General features: G+C 55.8%; 1 protein-coding gene across 4 annotated transcripts in view; it reads left to right on the forward strand.

Annotated features, from left to right (window-relative positions):
* TRAPPC9 (trafficking protein particle complex subunit 9) overlaps window positions 1-17,039 on the forward strand; it is a 355,177-nt gene that overhangs the window by 214,197 nt on the left and 123,941 nt on the right. For all 4 annotated transcript variants that reach the window (XM_066265607.1, XM_066265609.1, XM_066265608.1 and 1 more), the window contains one exon: window positions 4,889-5,031. In XM_066265607.1, coding sequence (XP_066121704.1) covers window positions 4,889-5,031 — 143 coding nt within the window. The remainder of the gene's footprint in view (window positions 1-4,888; window positions 5,032-17,039) is intronic.

The following is a 17,039-nucleotide window of genomic DNA, read 5'->3' on the forward strand; positions in this document are numbered from 1 at the left end:
AAGAATGAGGACCCTCTCTCCCTTTCTCTGTTTTCTGAAGAGGTTTGTGAAATTGCTGACATCTTTTATTTTTTATTTATTTATTTATTTTTATTTTTACAGAGGCAGAGATAGACAGGGACAGACAGACAGGAACGGAGAGAGATGAGAAGCATCAATCATCAGTTTCTCGTTGCGCGTTGCGACTTCTTAGTTGTTCATTGATTGCTTTCTCACATGTGCCTTGACCGCGGGCCTTCAGCAGACCGAGTAACCCCCTGCTGGAGCCAGCGACCTTGGGTCCAAGCTGGTGAGCTCTTTGCTCAAGCCATATGAGCCCGCGCTCAAGCTGGCCACCTCGGGGTCTCGAACCTGGGTCCTTCCGCATCCCAGTCCGACGCTCTATCCACTGCGCCACCACCTGGTCAGGCGAAATTGCTGACATCTTTACCCTAAAAGTTTGATCGAATTCACTGGGAAACCTTCTGAGCTTTTGGGAGGGGTTGTAACCTTGAAGTCAATGTCCGTCTTCAGTTGCTGGGAGACTTTGGGTTTTCCTGTTTCTCTCGGTCCCGTCTGGTAATGTGTCCATTTCATCTAAGTTGTTGACTCCATTGCCACTAAGCTGGCTGCATGATTCCTGTATTATTTTTTCATGTGTGTAGGATCTGTACCGATAGAAGACACTCATGTTCACGGTTGATACTGGCAGTTAGTTTCTCTGTTTCCTTGATTAGCCTGACTTAGAGGGTTGTCCCTTTCATTGATATTTTCAAGAGAATGGTGTTTCAGTGGTACCGTGTTTTCTGATAGCCTGTCGTCACGTGGTAGATGGTCCTCTGGGGTTGTGAGTGGACAGTTGCCTGGAGGAATGAATGCTATTCTGAATAATTTGTACTCACGGCAGGAGAGCAGGCTGCTCCGCCAGGCAGCTCCGGGTTTGTGTCCGGGACGTCCTGCTTCCTGGGCCTGTGGCCTGGGCCCACCACCCCACTGCTCTGAGGCTGGTTTATGGGAACAGGACTTTCTTCCGAGGGCCGTGTGTGTACAGCTCACTTAGCAGAGCACTGGGCATGTGCTCGGGAGAAGGTCGCCCTGGGAAGACCCTTCGTTTCAGCCCCAACAGTCAGTTGTATGCTTAGAAGGTAAACAGTTTCTTTCTTATCTCCTGGCCCGTGACTGGCTTTTGTAATAACCTCTTCGCACAGTAAGGACTGCACGCGCTCTAAGTGGAGAAGGCCTCGTGGCAGAGTAGGACCTTGCTTCCCGTTAGGTTTTGATTGAGAAACTTGAACATCCCGTGTTCTTACCAACCCGCCCAGGGGTTTTATTAAAATATTCTAATTTTATGCAGCTGAGGAAGCTTCTATATTTTAATCAAGGAGGAACGGCGCTAATACTTGATAATTTCACAAAACCTCTTCTGTGCCTGATTTTCATAAGTTAGATAGATATTTTCTCTGTAATTATATCTTTTCCCCCGACTCTCTGCAGAGCAGAGAGACATCCGAGGAAACAGCAGACTTGGTCCATGCGGCTGCTCTGTCTCTGCACCTGGCGCTCAGTTCCCGGGAGGTTTCTACTACACACTGCCCGGGGGCGACTTTTAGTTTACACTAAAAAACAAAGCGGGTGTGACATTTTTTGTTATTTAGCTCTTTTTTTTCTTTTTCTTTTTTTGCCTTTGCCTTTGCAAACCATTGTCTGGTGTCTGTTTCCTTTCTTGACCAGTGTGGCTGCAGTGGAGGAAGCTGCCGTGCGTGTGTGTGTGTGTGTGTGTGTCCGGGCCGTGGCTTTATTTGCTTATTAGTTCATTTATTCAGACATCCATTCGCCCAGGGTTTTCTGGGTTTCCTGAGATCAGGGACCACAGCTTACGCATCCTATCCCAAGCCTGTGCCTGGCACTCAGAGAGCCCCTGGGGGTGTTCGCAGGTGAACGAAAAACTAGACCAAACTAGTGACAGTCATGTGGAGTCAGAAAGCCTGTTGGGACGCATGTGTCTGGGGTGGAGGGGGTCTCACCTTCTGCGGATGACAGGGGGTTTTCACAGAATGCAAGACACGTTCCCAGGGCACCGGCCATGTTTCTGAGATGACAGGTCACTGCTTTGTGGTTTGGGAAAATGATTTGGGAATTTGGTGAGTCTAAAAGATGATCCCTGCATGTATAAACAATGAAAGCCATCCATATATATATATATATATGTGTGTGTGTGTGTGTGTGTGTGTATCATCTATCTACCTATCTAATCTATCATCTGTCATCTACCTATCATCTATCTGTCTACCTATCTAACCTGTCATCTCTCTATCTATCATCTACCTATCATCCATCTACCTATCTAACCTGTCATCTATCTATCATCTACCTATCATCTATCTATCTACCTGTCTATCTAATCTGTCATCTATCTATCATCTATCTACCTATCTATCTAATCTATTATCTATCTATCTTCTATAATCTATCTATCTGGCCTCTGTATTTTACTGAGCCCTTTTTAAGCGAGGGGAATAGAAGTGTTTTGGGGGGAAGGCGTGGCTTTCTCTGGGCCTTGACGGAGGAGTGCCACTTGTGTCTGAGGAGAGAGTCAGGACGGTCCCCTGGGAGCAGGAACGTGGAAGGGGGCCTGTAGACACGCAGGCACGGCAGACACCCTGGGGGGCACGGGGGAGTGAGCTGTCAGGGTGGGACGGAGGACTTGAAACAGTCATCTCCTCCAGGACACTAGTAGGTGGCCAGTGAGCATGTGAGAAGATGCTTAATGTCACTCTTCGGTGGGAAAATGCAAGTCAAAATGGAAACGAGATGTTGCTTCATGCCCCTATTAGGAGGGTTATTATTAAAAAAAATAATAAAACAATAAAATTAAAAAAAGGACAACAACCCCTCAAAACCAGAAACTAACAAATGTTGAGGAGGGTGTGTAGACACGTCAGCCCTTGTGCACTGGGGTGGGAATGTAAAATGGTGCAGCCCCTGTGGGAAATGGCTGGATTCTTGATAAAATTAAAGAGACATCAATCCACGGGTACCCAGCACAGCTGAAAGCAAGGTCTCAGAACAGGTATCTGCACATTCCCGTTCGTAACAGCGTGATTCACAGCAGTCAGAAGACGGGGAGCCTCCCAGCTGGCCATGGACAGGTGGGTGGGCAGCGCGGTCTCTACGGACATGGGGGCACTTTTCAGCTTTAAAAAGGAAGGAAGTTCTGGTAACATTCTGCAACATGGCTGACCCTGGAGGGCATTATACTAAGTGAAGCAAGCCCGGCACACAAGGACAACAACGGCCTATTTCCATCTCCGTGAGGGTCTCTGGGGTCGTCAGACTCGGAAGGAGAATGTTGGTGCGGAGGGGAAAGTAGGGACTCAGTGTTTCCTAAGTACAGAGTTTCCATTTGGGAAGATGACAAGTTCTGGAGACGGTGGCGGTGACGTTTGTCACAGCAGTGTGAATGTGCTTCCTGCAACAGAACTATGCATTTTAAAACAGTAAAAAGGGTAAACTTTTTTGTTATGTGTCTTTCCCCATGGGAAAAAAATATATAAAAAAGACCAGAAAAGAAATGGCGGTGAAACTCATTCCCCCTTCGTCTCCTCACTAAGCCACGTTGCCTCCGGGCGTCGGGTGGCGAGGTGCAGAGGGCGGGAGGGTTATTTCCCGTGTGCCTCCCTGCCCTGACACCACCGTTATTCCCCTCGACGCTTCCGCACAGCCCAGTGAGACGGGTACTCGTGGCTGTTCCCGTGTGCCTCCCTGCCCTGGCACCACCGTTATTCCCCTCTGTGCTTCCGCACAGCCCAGTGAGACAGGCACTCGTGGCTGTTCCCGTGTGCCTCCCTGCCTGACACCACCGCTATTCCCTCGACGCTGCCGCACAGCCCAGTGAGACAGGCACTCGTGGCTGTTCCCGTGTGCCTCCCTGCTCTGACACCACCGTTATTCCCTCGACGCTGCCGCACAGTCCAGTGAGACAGGCACTCGTGGCTGTTTCCGTCTCCCAGCCGAGAAGGAGGCTGAGAAGGGTGGGGTGCTGCGCCCGGTCGGGGAGACCTCCCAGCAGCCTCTGCCCTCCCCCAGCTGGAATCGGATATTTACTCCTGCCCTTGGCATTTGCTGCCCCTCTCCTGGAAGCTGAGGGTTTTGACTCAGGGAGAGGAGGGTCTGGGTAGGGGCGGGGTGGGGGTGGGGGTGGCGGCCGGGGGTTGGACTTCTTACCTTCCCTGTGGTGGTAGCGCCCCTCCCTCTGTGCTGCACCTTGAGAGACCCCTCCTCGTCCTGTGGCAGCTCATTAAACTTGAGCTGATTCCCTTCTAGCCTGTTGTGTGGCAGCTGTCTGCCTCTGGTGACATGGTGTCTCCACCTGTCCCTTCTGGGAGGCCTTGTCTTTCCACGGCCTTCTGGCTCGTGGTAACCTTGTGACCATGTCTCTCCATGGGTTCAGGGAAGTGTTGTGAGTTTGTAGCTGCTGGCCTGGGAGCCACGCTGCGCCTCCCGACGGCAGCCCCCAGCAGACGTGTGTGTGTGAGCGGTGCTGGTCACAATGCCTGTCCTCTCTCAAGTGCAGTGTCCACACAGGACCTCCACGCACAGGACCGAGACGTACAGGGGATGGGAGCCCCTTTACGCTTGTGTGCCCGGTCTCAGAGTGGCAGCTGCAGACCCACACGGGGTCACGGGGGTGGGGCAGGCGTCCCCTGGGGAAGGTGGAGTTTGTGTGCCTGGTCTCAGAGTGGCAGCTGCAGACCCACACGGGGTCACAGGGGTGGGGCAGGCGTCCCCTGGGGAAGGAGGAGTCACTTCACCAGCAGGGTTGTGGTCAGCCTCTCCCAAGGGAGCCTGCCTCCTGCAGGGATGCCGGTAGGCCTGGGGAGTGCTAATACCATGTCTTGTGTCTCCGCAGACGCTGGAGGCCATCCTGAACTTCAAATACTCGGGAGGCCCGGGCCACGCGGAGGGGTTCTACAGGCACCTGTCGCTGGGGCTGCACGTGGAGGTCGAGCCGTCCGTGTTCTTCACCCGGGTCAGCACGCTGCCGGCGACCAGGTAAACGGGCCCGTGCTCTGTGGGCGCTCGACTTAGAGCCCAGAGCCACGCTGCGCAGACTCCCGGGGCCTCCAGGCCTCTTCAGAGAAACAGGCGGGTGTCCCGTAGTTGTGAGGAATGGCGTCCCACCTTGTGACAGGCTGTGACAGTTATGATGACACGGCCACATGCTTGTCTGTGGTCGTCCCCATGCCCTGAGCCTGGTCCTGGTCCTGCGGACCTGAGCTGGGTCCCGTGCCCTGAGCCTGGTCCTGGTCCTGCGGACCTGAGCTGGGTCCCGTACCCTGAGCCTGGTCCTGGTCCTGCGGACCTGAGCTGGGTCCCATACCCTGAGCCTGGTCCTGCGGACCTGAGCTGGGTCCCATACCCTGAGCCTGGTCCTGGTCCTGTGGACCTGAGCTGGGTCTCATACCCTGAGCCTGGTCCTGGTCCTGGTCCTGCAGACCTGAGCTGGGTCCCGTGCCCTGAGCCTGGTCCTGGTCCTGCGGACCTGAGCTGGGTCCCGTGCCCTGAGCCTGGTCCTGGTCCTGCGGACCTGAGCTGGGTCCCGTGCCCTGAGCCTGGTCCTGGTCCTGCGGACCTGAGCTGGGTCCCGTGCCCTGAGCCTGGTCCTGGTCCTGCGGACCTGAGCTGGGTCCCGTGCCCTGAGCCTGGTCCTGGTCCTGCGGACCTGAGCTGGGTCCCGTGCCCTGAGCCTGGTCCTGGTCCTGCGGACCTGAGCTGGGTCCCGTGCCCTGAGCCTGGTCCTGGTCCTGCGGACCTGAGCTGGGTCCCGTGCCCTGAGCCTGGTCCTGGTCCTGCGGACCTGAGCTGGGTCCCATACCCTGAGCCTGGTCCTGCGGACCTGAGCTGGGTCCCATACCCTGAGCCTGGTCCTGGTCCTGTGGACCTGAGCTGGGTCTCATACCCTGAGCCTGGTCCTGGTCCTGGTCCTGCAGACCTGAGCTGGGTCCCGTGCCCTGAGCCTGGTCCTGGTCCTACGGACCTGAGCTGGGTTCCATACCCTGAGCCTGGTCCTGGTCCTGGTCCTGCAGACCTGAGCTGGGTCCCATACCCTGAGCCTGGTCCTGGTCCTGGTCCTGCAGACCTGAGCTGGGTCCCATACCCTGAGCCTGGTCCTGGTCCTGCGGACCTGAGCTGGGTCCCATGCCCTGAGCCTGGTCCTGGTCCTGCGGACCTGAGCTGGGTCCCATACCCTGAGCCTGGTCCTGGTCCTGGTCCTGGTCCTGCGGACCTGAGCTGGGTCCCATGCCCTGAGCCTGGTCCTGGTCCTGCGGACCTGAGCTGGGTCTCATACCCTGAGCCTGGTCCTGGTCCTGCGGACCTGAGCTGGGTCCCATACCCTGAGCCTGGTCCTGGTCCTGCGGACCTGAGCTGGGTCCCGTGCCCTGAGCCTGGTCCTGGTCCTGCGGACCTGAGCTGGGTCTCATACCCTGAGCCTGGTCCTGGTCCTGGTCCTGCGGACCTGAGCTGGGTCCCATACCCTGAGCCTGGTCCTGGTCCTGCGGACCTGAGCTGGGTCCCATACCCTGAGCCTGGTCCTGGTCCTGGTCCTGCGGACCTGAGCTGGGTCCCATACCCTGAGCCTGGTCCTGGTCCTGGTCCTGCAGACCTGAGCTGGGTCCCATGTCCTGAGCCTGGTCCTGGTCCTGCGGACCTGAGCTGGGTCCCATACCCTGAGCCTGGTCCTGGTCCTGGTCCTGCAGACCTGAGCTGGGTCCCATGCCCTGAGCCTGGTCCTGGTCCTGCGGACCTGAGCTGGGTCTCATACCCTGAACCTGGTCCTGGTCCTGCGGACCTGAGCTGGGTCCCATACCCTGAGCCTGGTCCTGGTCCTGCAGACCTGAGCTGGGTCCCGTGCCCTGAGCCTGGTCCTGGTCCTGGTCCTGCAGACCTGAGCTGGGTCCCATGCCCTGAGCCTGGTCCTGGTCCTGCGGACCTGAGCTGGGTCTCATACCCTGAGCCTGGTCCTGGTCCTGCGGACCTGAGCTGGGTCTCATACCCTGAACCTGGTCCTGGTCCTGCGGACCTGAGCTGGGTCCCATACCCTGAGCCTGGTCCTGGTCCTGCAGACCTGAGCTGGGTCCCGTGCCCTGAGCCTGGTCCTGGTCCTGGTCCTGCAGACCTGAGCTGGGTCCCATGCCCTGAGCCTGGTCCTGGTCCTGCGGACCTGAGCTGGGTCCCATACCCTGAGCCTGGTCCTGGTCCTGCGGACCTGAGCTGGGTCCCATGCCCTGAGCCTGGTCCTGGTCCTGCGGACCTGAGCTGGGTCCCATGCCCTGAGCCTGGTCCTGGTCCTGCGGACCTGAGCTGGGTCCCATACCCTGAGCCTGGTCCTGGTCCTGCGGACCTGAGCTGGGTCCCATACCCTGAGCCTGGTCCTAGTCCTGGTCCTGCGGACCTGAGCTGGGTCCCGTGCCCTGAGCCTGGTCCTGGTCCTGCGGACCTGAGCTGGGTCCCGTGCCCTGAGCCTGGTCCTGGTCCTGGTCCTGCAGACCTGAGCTGGGTCCCATGCCCTGAGCCTGGTCCTGGTCCTGCGGACCTGAGCTGGGTCTCATACCCTGAGCCTGGTCCTGGTCCTGCGGACCTGAGCTGGGTCCCATACCCTGAACCTGGTCCTGGTCCTGGTCCTGCGGACCTGAGCTGGGTCCCATACCCTGAGCCTGGTCCTGGTCCTGGTCCTGCGGACCTGAGCTGGGTCCCATACCCTGAGCCTGGTCCTGGTCCTGCGGACCTGAGCTGGGTCCCATGCCCTGAGCCTGGTCCTGGTCCTGCGGACCTGAGCTGGGTCCCATACCCTGAGCCTGGTCCTGGTCCTGCGGACCTGAGCTGGGTCCCATACCCTGAGCCTGGTCCTAGTCCTGGTCCTGCGGACCTGAGCTGGGTCCCGTGCCCTGAGCCTGGTCCTGGTCCTGCGGACCTGAGCTGGGTCCCGTGCCCTGAGCCTGGTCCTGGTCCTGCGGACCTGAGCTGGGTCCCATGCCCTGAGCCTGGTCCTGGTCCTGCGGACCTGAGCTGGGTCCCATGCCCTGAGCCTGGTCCTGGTCCTGCGGACCTGAGCTGGGGATGCCCGGAGGACTACAGCATCTGTTTTTATACCATCCCTGGCATCCCAGTGAGAGTCGGGTGCGGGCCCAGCTGCTCGGCACCTCGGCTGGACTCTGCACCATGGCGCCCAGCCGTTGAGCACACAGACCGTGTCTGCCCGGGGAGCCATTCCTGTCCAGAGGTCTCCTGTCCTCGTCGCTTCCCCCCGACCTCGTCTCCCTTTGGGGGAGGGAGATCAGACAGCGTGTCTACTCCAGACCAGACAGGGCCAGAGGCACGAGAGGTATTCCTCTCTGAGGGGGAGAATGACAATTTCTCACCCAAACCTTGGGCCCCAGGGAAGTAGGGGTCACAGACTGAATGCACTGAGCGGAGCCCCAGCCAGCGGGGGACCCTCTGCCCCTCGGGTTGGCCCGGGCGGCCAGCAGTCATTGGAAAGGGGGTCTGATCACCGGTGGGCACAGCTGCACCTTCGTGCCCGGGTGGGATGGAGTGGGGTCATTGGCTGTCAGCAGGTTAAGGCAGCGGTGGTGTGGGCACTCGCCTGTGTAGCCTGGAACCGGGAGAGAGCCTCTCGTTCAACCCTGTGCCCCCCCCCCACCTGTCGGCCCTCTAGTCCCCAGAATAGAGAGTGCTGATGCCGTGTTAACATTGATATAAAACTAACTCCCTTTAAAGTGCGGTGGTCCCAAATGACACGTGTAGTTTTGGTCTATAGGAAAGGCTGTCTTCCCCAAACTGGAGAGCGGCTCGAGCGAGGGTTAGTGGCCGCTCTCGGGCGCTTCAGCATCCCGTGTCGTCAGCTGCCCCTCTCCCAGCCCGAGTCATCGCCTCTCTGGCCCAGGCCGGCCCCTGTTTGGAGTTTGCAGGACGGCTGCCGGAGGCTCTGGGCGCCCCGGGCCTCTCCTCCCTCCTGACCCGAGGCTGCGGCCTCTGCCCCTCTCCTGCAGCCGCCTCGCAGAGAAAGGCTCCTCGGACGCCGCGCAGGTTGTCACGGAGCTGGGTAGCTGGCTTCTGCGTCACAGCCCCCGAGGCTCTGACAGCTTCCGACGAGAAAAACGCGGCCTTGTGCTTGGGTGCAGGCGTGCGCTCGGCAGAGCGGGTGGTTCGCTGATGGGCTGCTGACCACCCGACCTGTTGTCCTCAGTCTGCTTTCTTTGGGCCTCTGTTTCCTCTTCCTGCTCCAGAGCTGGAGCCATCAGGCCCTCCGATTCTCCCCTCCCATTCCCACGAAGTCGGACTGGTCCCAGGCCCGTCATGGCTCCTGACAGCCCGGTGCGTTCCACTGCACTGCAGGAACGGTCACCTGCCGGGACCACGGCCCCCAGCTCGCTCCCACCCCGTCCTGTCGGCGTGGAGCCGGGCCCGGGGCGCGTGACATAGAGCTCAGAGCCCTGGCTGCTGCTGGGGGTGCTTCCAGTCTGCCATGGCCCTGCCTGTGCAGCCCGTTTGTCTCAGCCCCCCCCCCCCAGACCTCCTGCACGAGACGCTTGCCCCTCGGCCCCCCGGGGGTGTCGTGCCGGTGTGCACATCTGCAGCTGTCCCTCTTCTCAACCATCCTTCCTCCCCCACCGACGGGAACCTTCTGACGACCTGTGTCACCAGTTGTGTGACATTTTCCTGAACGTGACTAGGCAGAGTGTGTTGGTGCTTCTGTGGGTTCGCCTGTAATTGCTTGTGCTTCTGCTAGGAGCGCTTAGCAGACCGGGGGCCTTTCAAATGGCTCTTCCAATGTTTCCGGCGCTGCTGAACTCTCGCGGGGCTGAGAGACAGCTCGGTCGTGGTCTCCCTGTTCCGTCAGTCCAACAAAGCTGATCAGGCAGCACCAATGCCAAGTGGACATTTGGGGCCAAATTAGGGAACAATGAGTCCCAGGAATCATAAATCAGTGAATAAAGATCAAAGATTCCTTTCCCTCCCTTATTAATAGACTACTGACTGTTTTGAGATGAAACGATATATTTACTTTGTAGTGTAGATCGCACACAGGAATAAAGTATGTAACCAAAAAAAGTAGCACAGAGACAAGGAAGAGAAGAGGAGGAGGGGAAATGGATGTTCTTATGCTGCATGTTATATTATTTGTGGTTACAATGTGATAGCTTAAAGATGCTTATTGTAAACCCCGGAGCAGACACTTAAGGTATGGATAGTAAAGCTGGAAGGAATAAAATGGGACACTACACATATTTAATTCCAAAGTGGGGAGTTGGTGAGAAGAGGGGACGATAGAGAACCCAGCACATGGCCATGGAGGAAACCCTCAGCAATGTGGAGGCTTCCACTGCTGCACCAAGACTTCCATTACCCGTTAACAGACTGCCCGGTGCATTTACCGATAAAAGTAGAAATTGTCAGACGGTAGTAAAAAAAAGCAAGATCCAACTCTTTGTTTTCTATAGGAAGCATGAAATGCACACAGTTTAAAAGCCAGATGACAGGGAGAAAACATATCCCATGTGAACACGAATCGTCAGAAAGTTGGCACTGGTCTAGTAATGGTCATACAGGGTGACTTTAAGGAGAAAAAGGACAGAGAAGGTGACCGGCAGTGATGGTGGGTGAGCCTCCCGTCACTGGGAGGAGGACAGAGGAGGTGACCGGCAGTGATGGTGGGTGAGCCTCCCGTCACTGGGAGGAGGACAGAGAAGATGACCGGCAGTGATGGTGGGTGAGCCTCCCGTCACTGGGAGGAGGACACAGATGATGACCGGCAGTGGTGGTGAGTGAGCCTCCCGTCACTGGGAGGAGGACAGAGAAGATGACCGGCAGTGATGGTGGGTGAGCCTCCCGTCACTGCGAGGAGGACAGAGATGATGACCGGCAGTGATGGTGGGTGAGCCTCCCGTCACTGGGAGGAGGACAGAGAAGGTGACCGGCAGTGGTGGGTGAGCCTCCCGTCACTGGGAGGAGGACAGAGAAGGTGACCGGCAGTGGTGGGTGAGCCTCCCGTCACTGGGAGGAGGACAGAGAAGGTGACCGGCAGTGGTGGTGGGTGAGCCTCCCGTCACTGGGAGGAGGACAGAGAAGGTGACCGGCAGTGATGGTGGGTGAGCCTCCCGTCACTGGGAGGAGGACAGAGAAGGTGACCGGCAGTGGTGATGGGAGGAGGACAGAGAAGGTGACCGGCAGTGATGGTGGGTGAGCCTCCCGTCACTGGGAGGAGGACAGAGAAGGTGACCGGCAGTGGTGGTGGGGTGAGCCTCCCGTCACTGGGAGGAGGACAGAGGAGGTGACCGGCAGTGATGGTGGGGTGAGCCTCCCGTCACTGGGAGGAGGACAGAGAAGGTGACCGGCAGTGGTGATGGGAGGAGGACAGAGAAGGTGACCGGCAGTGATGGTGGGTGAGCCTCCCGTCACTGGGAGGAGGACAGAGAAGGTGACCGGCAGTGGTGGTGGGGTGAGCCTCCCGTCACTGGGAGGAGGACAGAGAAGGTGACCGGCAGTGGTGATGGGAGGAGGACAGAGAAGGTGACCGGCAGTGATGGTGGGGTGAGCCTCCCGTCACTGGGAGGAGGACAGAGGAGGTGACCGGCAGTGATGGTGGGGTGAGCCTCCCGTCATTGAGAGGAGGATAGAGATGATGACCGGCAGTGGTGGTGGGTGAGCCTCCCGTCACTGGGAGGAGGACAGAGAAGGTGACCGGCAGTGATGGTGGGTGAGCCTCCCGTCACTGGGAGGAGGACAGAGATGATGACCGGCAGTGGTGGTGGGTGAGCCTCCCGTCACTGGGAGGAGGACAGAGAAGGTGACCGGCAGTGGTGATGGGAGGAGGACAGAGAAGGTGACCGGCAGTGATGGTGGGTGAGCCTCCCGTCACTGGGAGGAGGACAGAGGAGGTGACCGGCAGTGGTGGTGGGTGAGCCTCCCGTCACTGGGAGGAGGACAGAGGAGGTGACCGGCAGTGGTGGTGGGTGAGCCTCCCGTCACTGGGAGGAGGACAGAGGAGGTGACCGGCAGTGGTGGTGGGGTGAGCCTCCCGTCACTGGGAGGAGGACAGAGGAGGTGACCGGCAGTGATGGTGGGTGAACCTCCCGTCACTGGGAGGAGGACAGAGATGATGACCGGCAGTGATGGTGGGTGAGCCTCCCGTCACTGGGAGGAGGACAGAGGAGGTGACCGGCAGTGATGGTGGGTGAGCCTCCCGTCACTGGGAGGAGAACCTAACAGTCCTCACTGTGAGGCACTCAAACAAAGGCTTAGCTGCAAAATAAAAGGGACCTCTGAAGAGAAGAATGGACATGAAGTGGGGAAATGAAGGGAGACATCGTGGTCAGGTAGTTCAATGTGTGTCTCAGTATTTGACAGAAGAAGCAGAAAATCAGTAACAATATGAAAAACTCGTCCCAATCAAAGTCCCGAAAGGATTATTTGGGGGGGGAGGGTTGATAATTGACAAGCTATTTTGTAAAATTCTTTCAGAGTGGAACAGACTGTTGCCAGTGGACCAGGCAGGTACTTGACAAGAAAGCACAGAGGTGGTGGACTCAGGCCATGTGATTTTAAGGCAAGGTACCGTTGCAGTCGTCAGCAGAGGATGCTGCTGTCGTAACGACAGGCAAAGAGTTCAGGGGACCATAGCAGTCCCAGAGTGGACTCACGTGTCTGATCAGTTGATTTAAAAAATAAAAAGGCATGGAGACAATTTCATGCGGGATGAGAAGTCTTTTGAACAAATGATGCCGGAAGAACTAAATACATTTTTTTTTGGGAAAAAAATACATGGACCCATGCATCACATCATATACAATGATTCATTTGAGATGGATTATAGACCTAAACCAAAAAAACCACACAAACAACTCCAATTAGTCTGACCTGTGGTGGTGCAGGGGACAGTGTTGACTTGGAACGCTGAGGTTGCTGGTTCGAAACGTGGGCTTGCCTGGTCAAGGCATGTATGGGAGTTGATGCTTCCTGCTCCTCCCCCCTTCTCTCTCTCTCTCTCTCTCTCTCTCTCTCTCTCTCTCTTTCCTCTCTTTCTGAAAAATGAATAAAGAAAAGCAAAAAGAACTCCAAATAAAAAACTAATTATAAACTTAAAGAAAAAACTACAGTGTCTTCGTAACTTCGGGGCAACGAGTTCCCAGATGGGGTCAAAAACTACTAACCTTAAAATAAAAAGTTGATCAGATGGATTTTGTCAAGATAAAAAACAACAACAATAACTACAGCTTCTCAAAAGGCTAGCTACACAACCAGGAGAAAATGCCTATTTACGATACATTCGTGCAACCCAGGCCTTGTATCCTATGTATATATATAAAAAGAAGTCCTGAAATTAAATACTAAAGAGACAGACATAAAGAACAGGCAGAAGACCCGAACAGATGTTTCACAAAGGAAGGTGTACGCGTGGCCCACGGCGACCTGAGCGCGCTCAGTGGATGTGAAGTCATTGGTTCCTGGAAGAGTTAGCACGTCTGCGCCTCTCCTCTCGTTAGGATTGATGCTTTAGGCAGTTTTTCTTATTGCTGATTTTTTCATGGCGAAAGACGGAAAGGAAATGTTGGTTATTCAGAGCCTCCTCTATTCTGGGGAAGGTCTTAGGTCCCTCACGTGCCGCATCCCATTTAAACCCCGGGAGAACCCACTGGAGTCAGCATGTGATCTGGGCGCGGTACCCACCTCACCCTCCGCTGCATGTGAACAAGTAGAAGGGAGGTGACGTGCATTATGGCCATCTGGGCACCAAAATCTGTGCTCTCTGCCCAGGTCCTTTGTACCTGGGGCCAAGTACAGTGGGCCCCTCTGGCCGTGTCTTTGGAAGCGGCTCTTTCTGTGTCTCAGACTTCCTGTCCCTCGCCGCAGTGACCAGGAGGCCCATCGTGATTGGAGAAATCGCACTGGACACTGGAGAGAAGCTGTGTTCTCCACGCCCAGGCGTGCTGAAGGCGGCAGGGGGCATTCTCATCGTTGGTTTCTCACCCCTCTCCCTAGGGGCTGTGCACGGGCCTCGGCTGACTTATTTAGATCAGTTACCTCTGAGATTCACTTCATACGCAGAGCTGCCTGGTAACGTTGTTCGGGACGAGATGGAAATGGATCTGGCCATGCTGTCCTGTCTGCGTGCGGAGCCGCCCCCGCTCCCGAGGAGCAATTTTTCCCCAGCCGGTTACGATAAATGATCCCCTCTTAGACGTTGCTGCTCAGTGCTCTGTGGAAAATACACTCCTCTGAGCAGGGCATAGGGCGTCACATCGTTCCATCATTAATGGAAGTCACAGCACTTGAGACATCGCGCGTTTAACCTGGCCCTTTAGAAGAATACCCCCCTCCCCCAAAACAGGGCCCGGGCAGCTCAGCCCCGGGCTCGGGGCCCCGGCAGTTGTAACGTTGGATTTCAGCAGGGCCGAGCTTCTCCAGGTTGCTGTATTCCTGTGTTCGGTTGTTGTTCCGCTGAACGAGAACTCAGAATTTTTGTGAGCGCCAGGATGCGGAGTGAAGCATGTCCGTGCCTGGTTCCAGACGTGGGCCCTCCTGCCTGCCTGCTCTGTCGTTCTTATTGAAGGCTCATCTGTCCTTCACCCCGAGACGGAGGTGCATTGATCCTGCAGGGTCGTGGTCAGGTCTAAAGATACATGTGTGTCAAGTGTCTAACAGAGGGCCCGACACAGGTGTGTAATTGAAAAACGGGGGCGGTCATTCTTCTCGAGCATGGCACCTGCAGGGAGCAGAGGTGCCAAGTTCTGGGGAGTGAGGGATGCATCTGTCATATCAACAACACCTGCCAGCTCTGTGGCCGCTGCCCCGCCCCCTTCAGCAGGGTGTCACCTCAGTACCTCTCGGGCCAGGCTGGCTTCGTTCCCACCGTGTAGGCGACCTCACTGACGGCAGGTGCTCCTGCAGGGGGTCTGACTCCGGTGGTCCTTCCCTAACTCACTCTGCGAGAAAGCCTGGCTTAGTGACCGGGAAGGCATCCACAGTCTTCAGGGACATTTGAAAGCTGGTGACTCCGTGCGGCAGTGATGACGAGAAGTTTAACGTCAGCAGCAGCACCTTTGATTCTTCGTTCTGTTCTTTCTTTGTTTTAGGCTGAATTAAGCTCCCAGGCTTTCTTGAGATGTACAAGAAGCCATATATATATGATATATGATATATATATGATATATATATATATATTTCTTCTCTGTAAAGAAGACAATGAAAAAGTAGACAGGCTTATCGAATTTTAAAAGACCACACGGATAAAGGTGCATATGGCCGTGACTACTTGTTTTGGCTCTGTGGTCACTCACTTCCGCACTCCCAGGAATGACTGCACGTGGGGGTCCAGACCCCGGGAGGCCCGCAGGAGGCCGGCTGACCTCAGTGGGAGGAGGAGCCCCACGCCCTTTCTGGTCGCGGTGCCGTGTTTTTGGGTAGGCTCAGTCCTTGGCACGGGACGTTCTCGCACTCGCTTCGAGCTGAGTCAGTGTTGGGTAATCAGAGGGATTGCTCCGCTGGCTCAGTGACATGCTTTGCCTCTTGGGGCAGCCAGACCGGCCGTCACCACGCCTTGCATTTCTGTCCAGCAGCCTGCTTGTGGTTCTGCAAATCACGCTCAGTTCTTTCCCTACCGCACTTCCTCTTAACTCCATGTCTTCACTGGGGACACTGAGGCTCAGGGGCATTAAATGACTTGCTTAAGATATTAGTCATTAAGCAACAGAACTGGCATTCAGAATGACCTTTGTATGTTCATCAAGCTCATTGTGGTGCTTATTTTTAGTTATATTGATTTAAAACTGTTTAATTAACGCACAGGAAAGTTGACTTGTCTAGTGTAGAGTTTTATGAGCCCTGCCATACACAGTCATGTTTCCACCACAGTCAGGACGAAGAACAGTTAGTTCTGTCACCCCAGAACCTCAACATGCTGCTCCTTGTGATTAGACCCTGCCCCACCCTGACCCCTGGACTGCGGCCTGTTCCTCCAGCCACTCACTTGTTCACTCTTGACTTTCCCGCAATGTCGTGGAAATGGAGTCAGACTGTATGTAATCTTTTGAAAGTGACTTTTTCCACTTAACCATATTGATTTTGAGATCCATCATGCTGTTGAGTATATCAGTGGTTTGATTTTTTTTTAATTGCTGAGATTTTCCCTGTCCTGCAGGGTGCACACAGTGTATGGGGTCCGTTCACTGGTTGAGAGACCTTTGCCTTGTTTCCAGTCTGTTTTGTGTGTGTGAGAGTGTGTGTGTGAGTAGGGCTGCTGTCAATGCCTGTTTGTAATGTTTTGGTGAGCGTGAGTTTTCATTTCTCTAGGGTGCATTCCTAGGAGTGGGATCGCGGGTGGACACACCCGTCAGCGACCCCGCCAAGCAGTGCCCCCGTGCAGTCCCACCAGCACGACAGAAGGTCCTGTTTGCTCCCTCTCCTCGCCAGCACTTGGCATTGTCAGTGTTTACTTGAAGCCGCTTCCGAACGTGGGGAGTGGTACTGGGGCAGGGTTTTAATTTCTGTTTCCCTAACTGTGAAGGGTATGGAACAGTGTTTTTTGGGCTCATTTGCCTTTTGTTGAACTGTCTATTCAAGTGTTTTCATTCATTCAAAAAGTTGCCTTTTTTTTATTTTTTCTCTTTCCTGGCCTAGAACACGGCCCACTTTGGTAATGCACGGAGCTGTGAGAAGTGTGTGTCCCCTGCTCTGGGTGGAGAGTGTTCACCGAGGGTCAGGCAGACCAGGTTGGCCAGTGGTCTTGCAGTGTCTGCTGTGTCCTTTTTGACTGTGTGTCTGGTCATCTTGTCAGTCCCGTCACCTGGCCCGTCACCGGGTGGACATCTCAGTTCCGTTTTTTCTATCTGAAATGTCTGTGGCTCCTCTTTATAACATCTGTTTCTCTGAGACTTTTGTTACTTGCTGGGACGTGTGTAAAGGCTGTCCTGGTAAGGTTGTCGTCCATTTTATTTTCCCTCGAAGGCGGGACCTCTCCTGCCTCTTCCCATGCGGTGGTTTAGATTATATTACATACTGTT

This window comes from Saccopteryx bilineata, chromosome 3 (genome assembly GCF_036850765.1).
Source record: "Saccopteryx bilineata isolate mSacBil1 chromosome 3, mSacBil1_pri_phased_curated, whole genome shotgun sequence".
NCBI lineage: Eukaryota > Metazoa > Chordata > Mammalia > Chiroptera > Emballonuridae > Saccopteryx > Saccopteryx bilineata.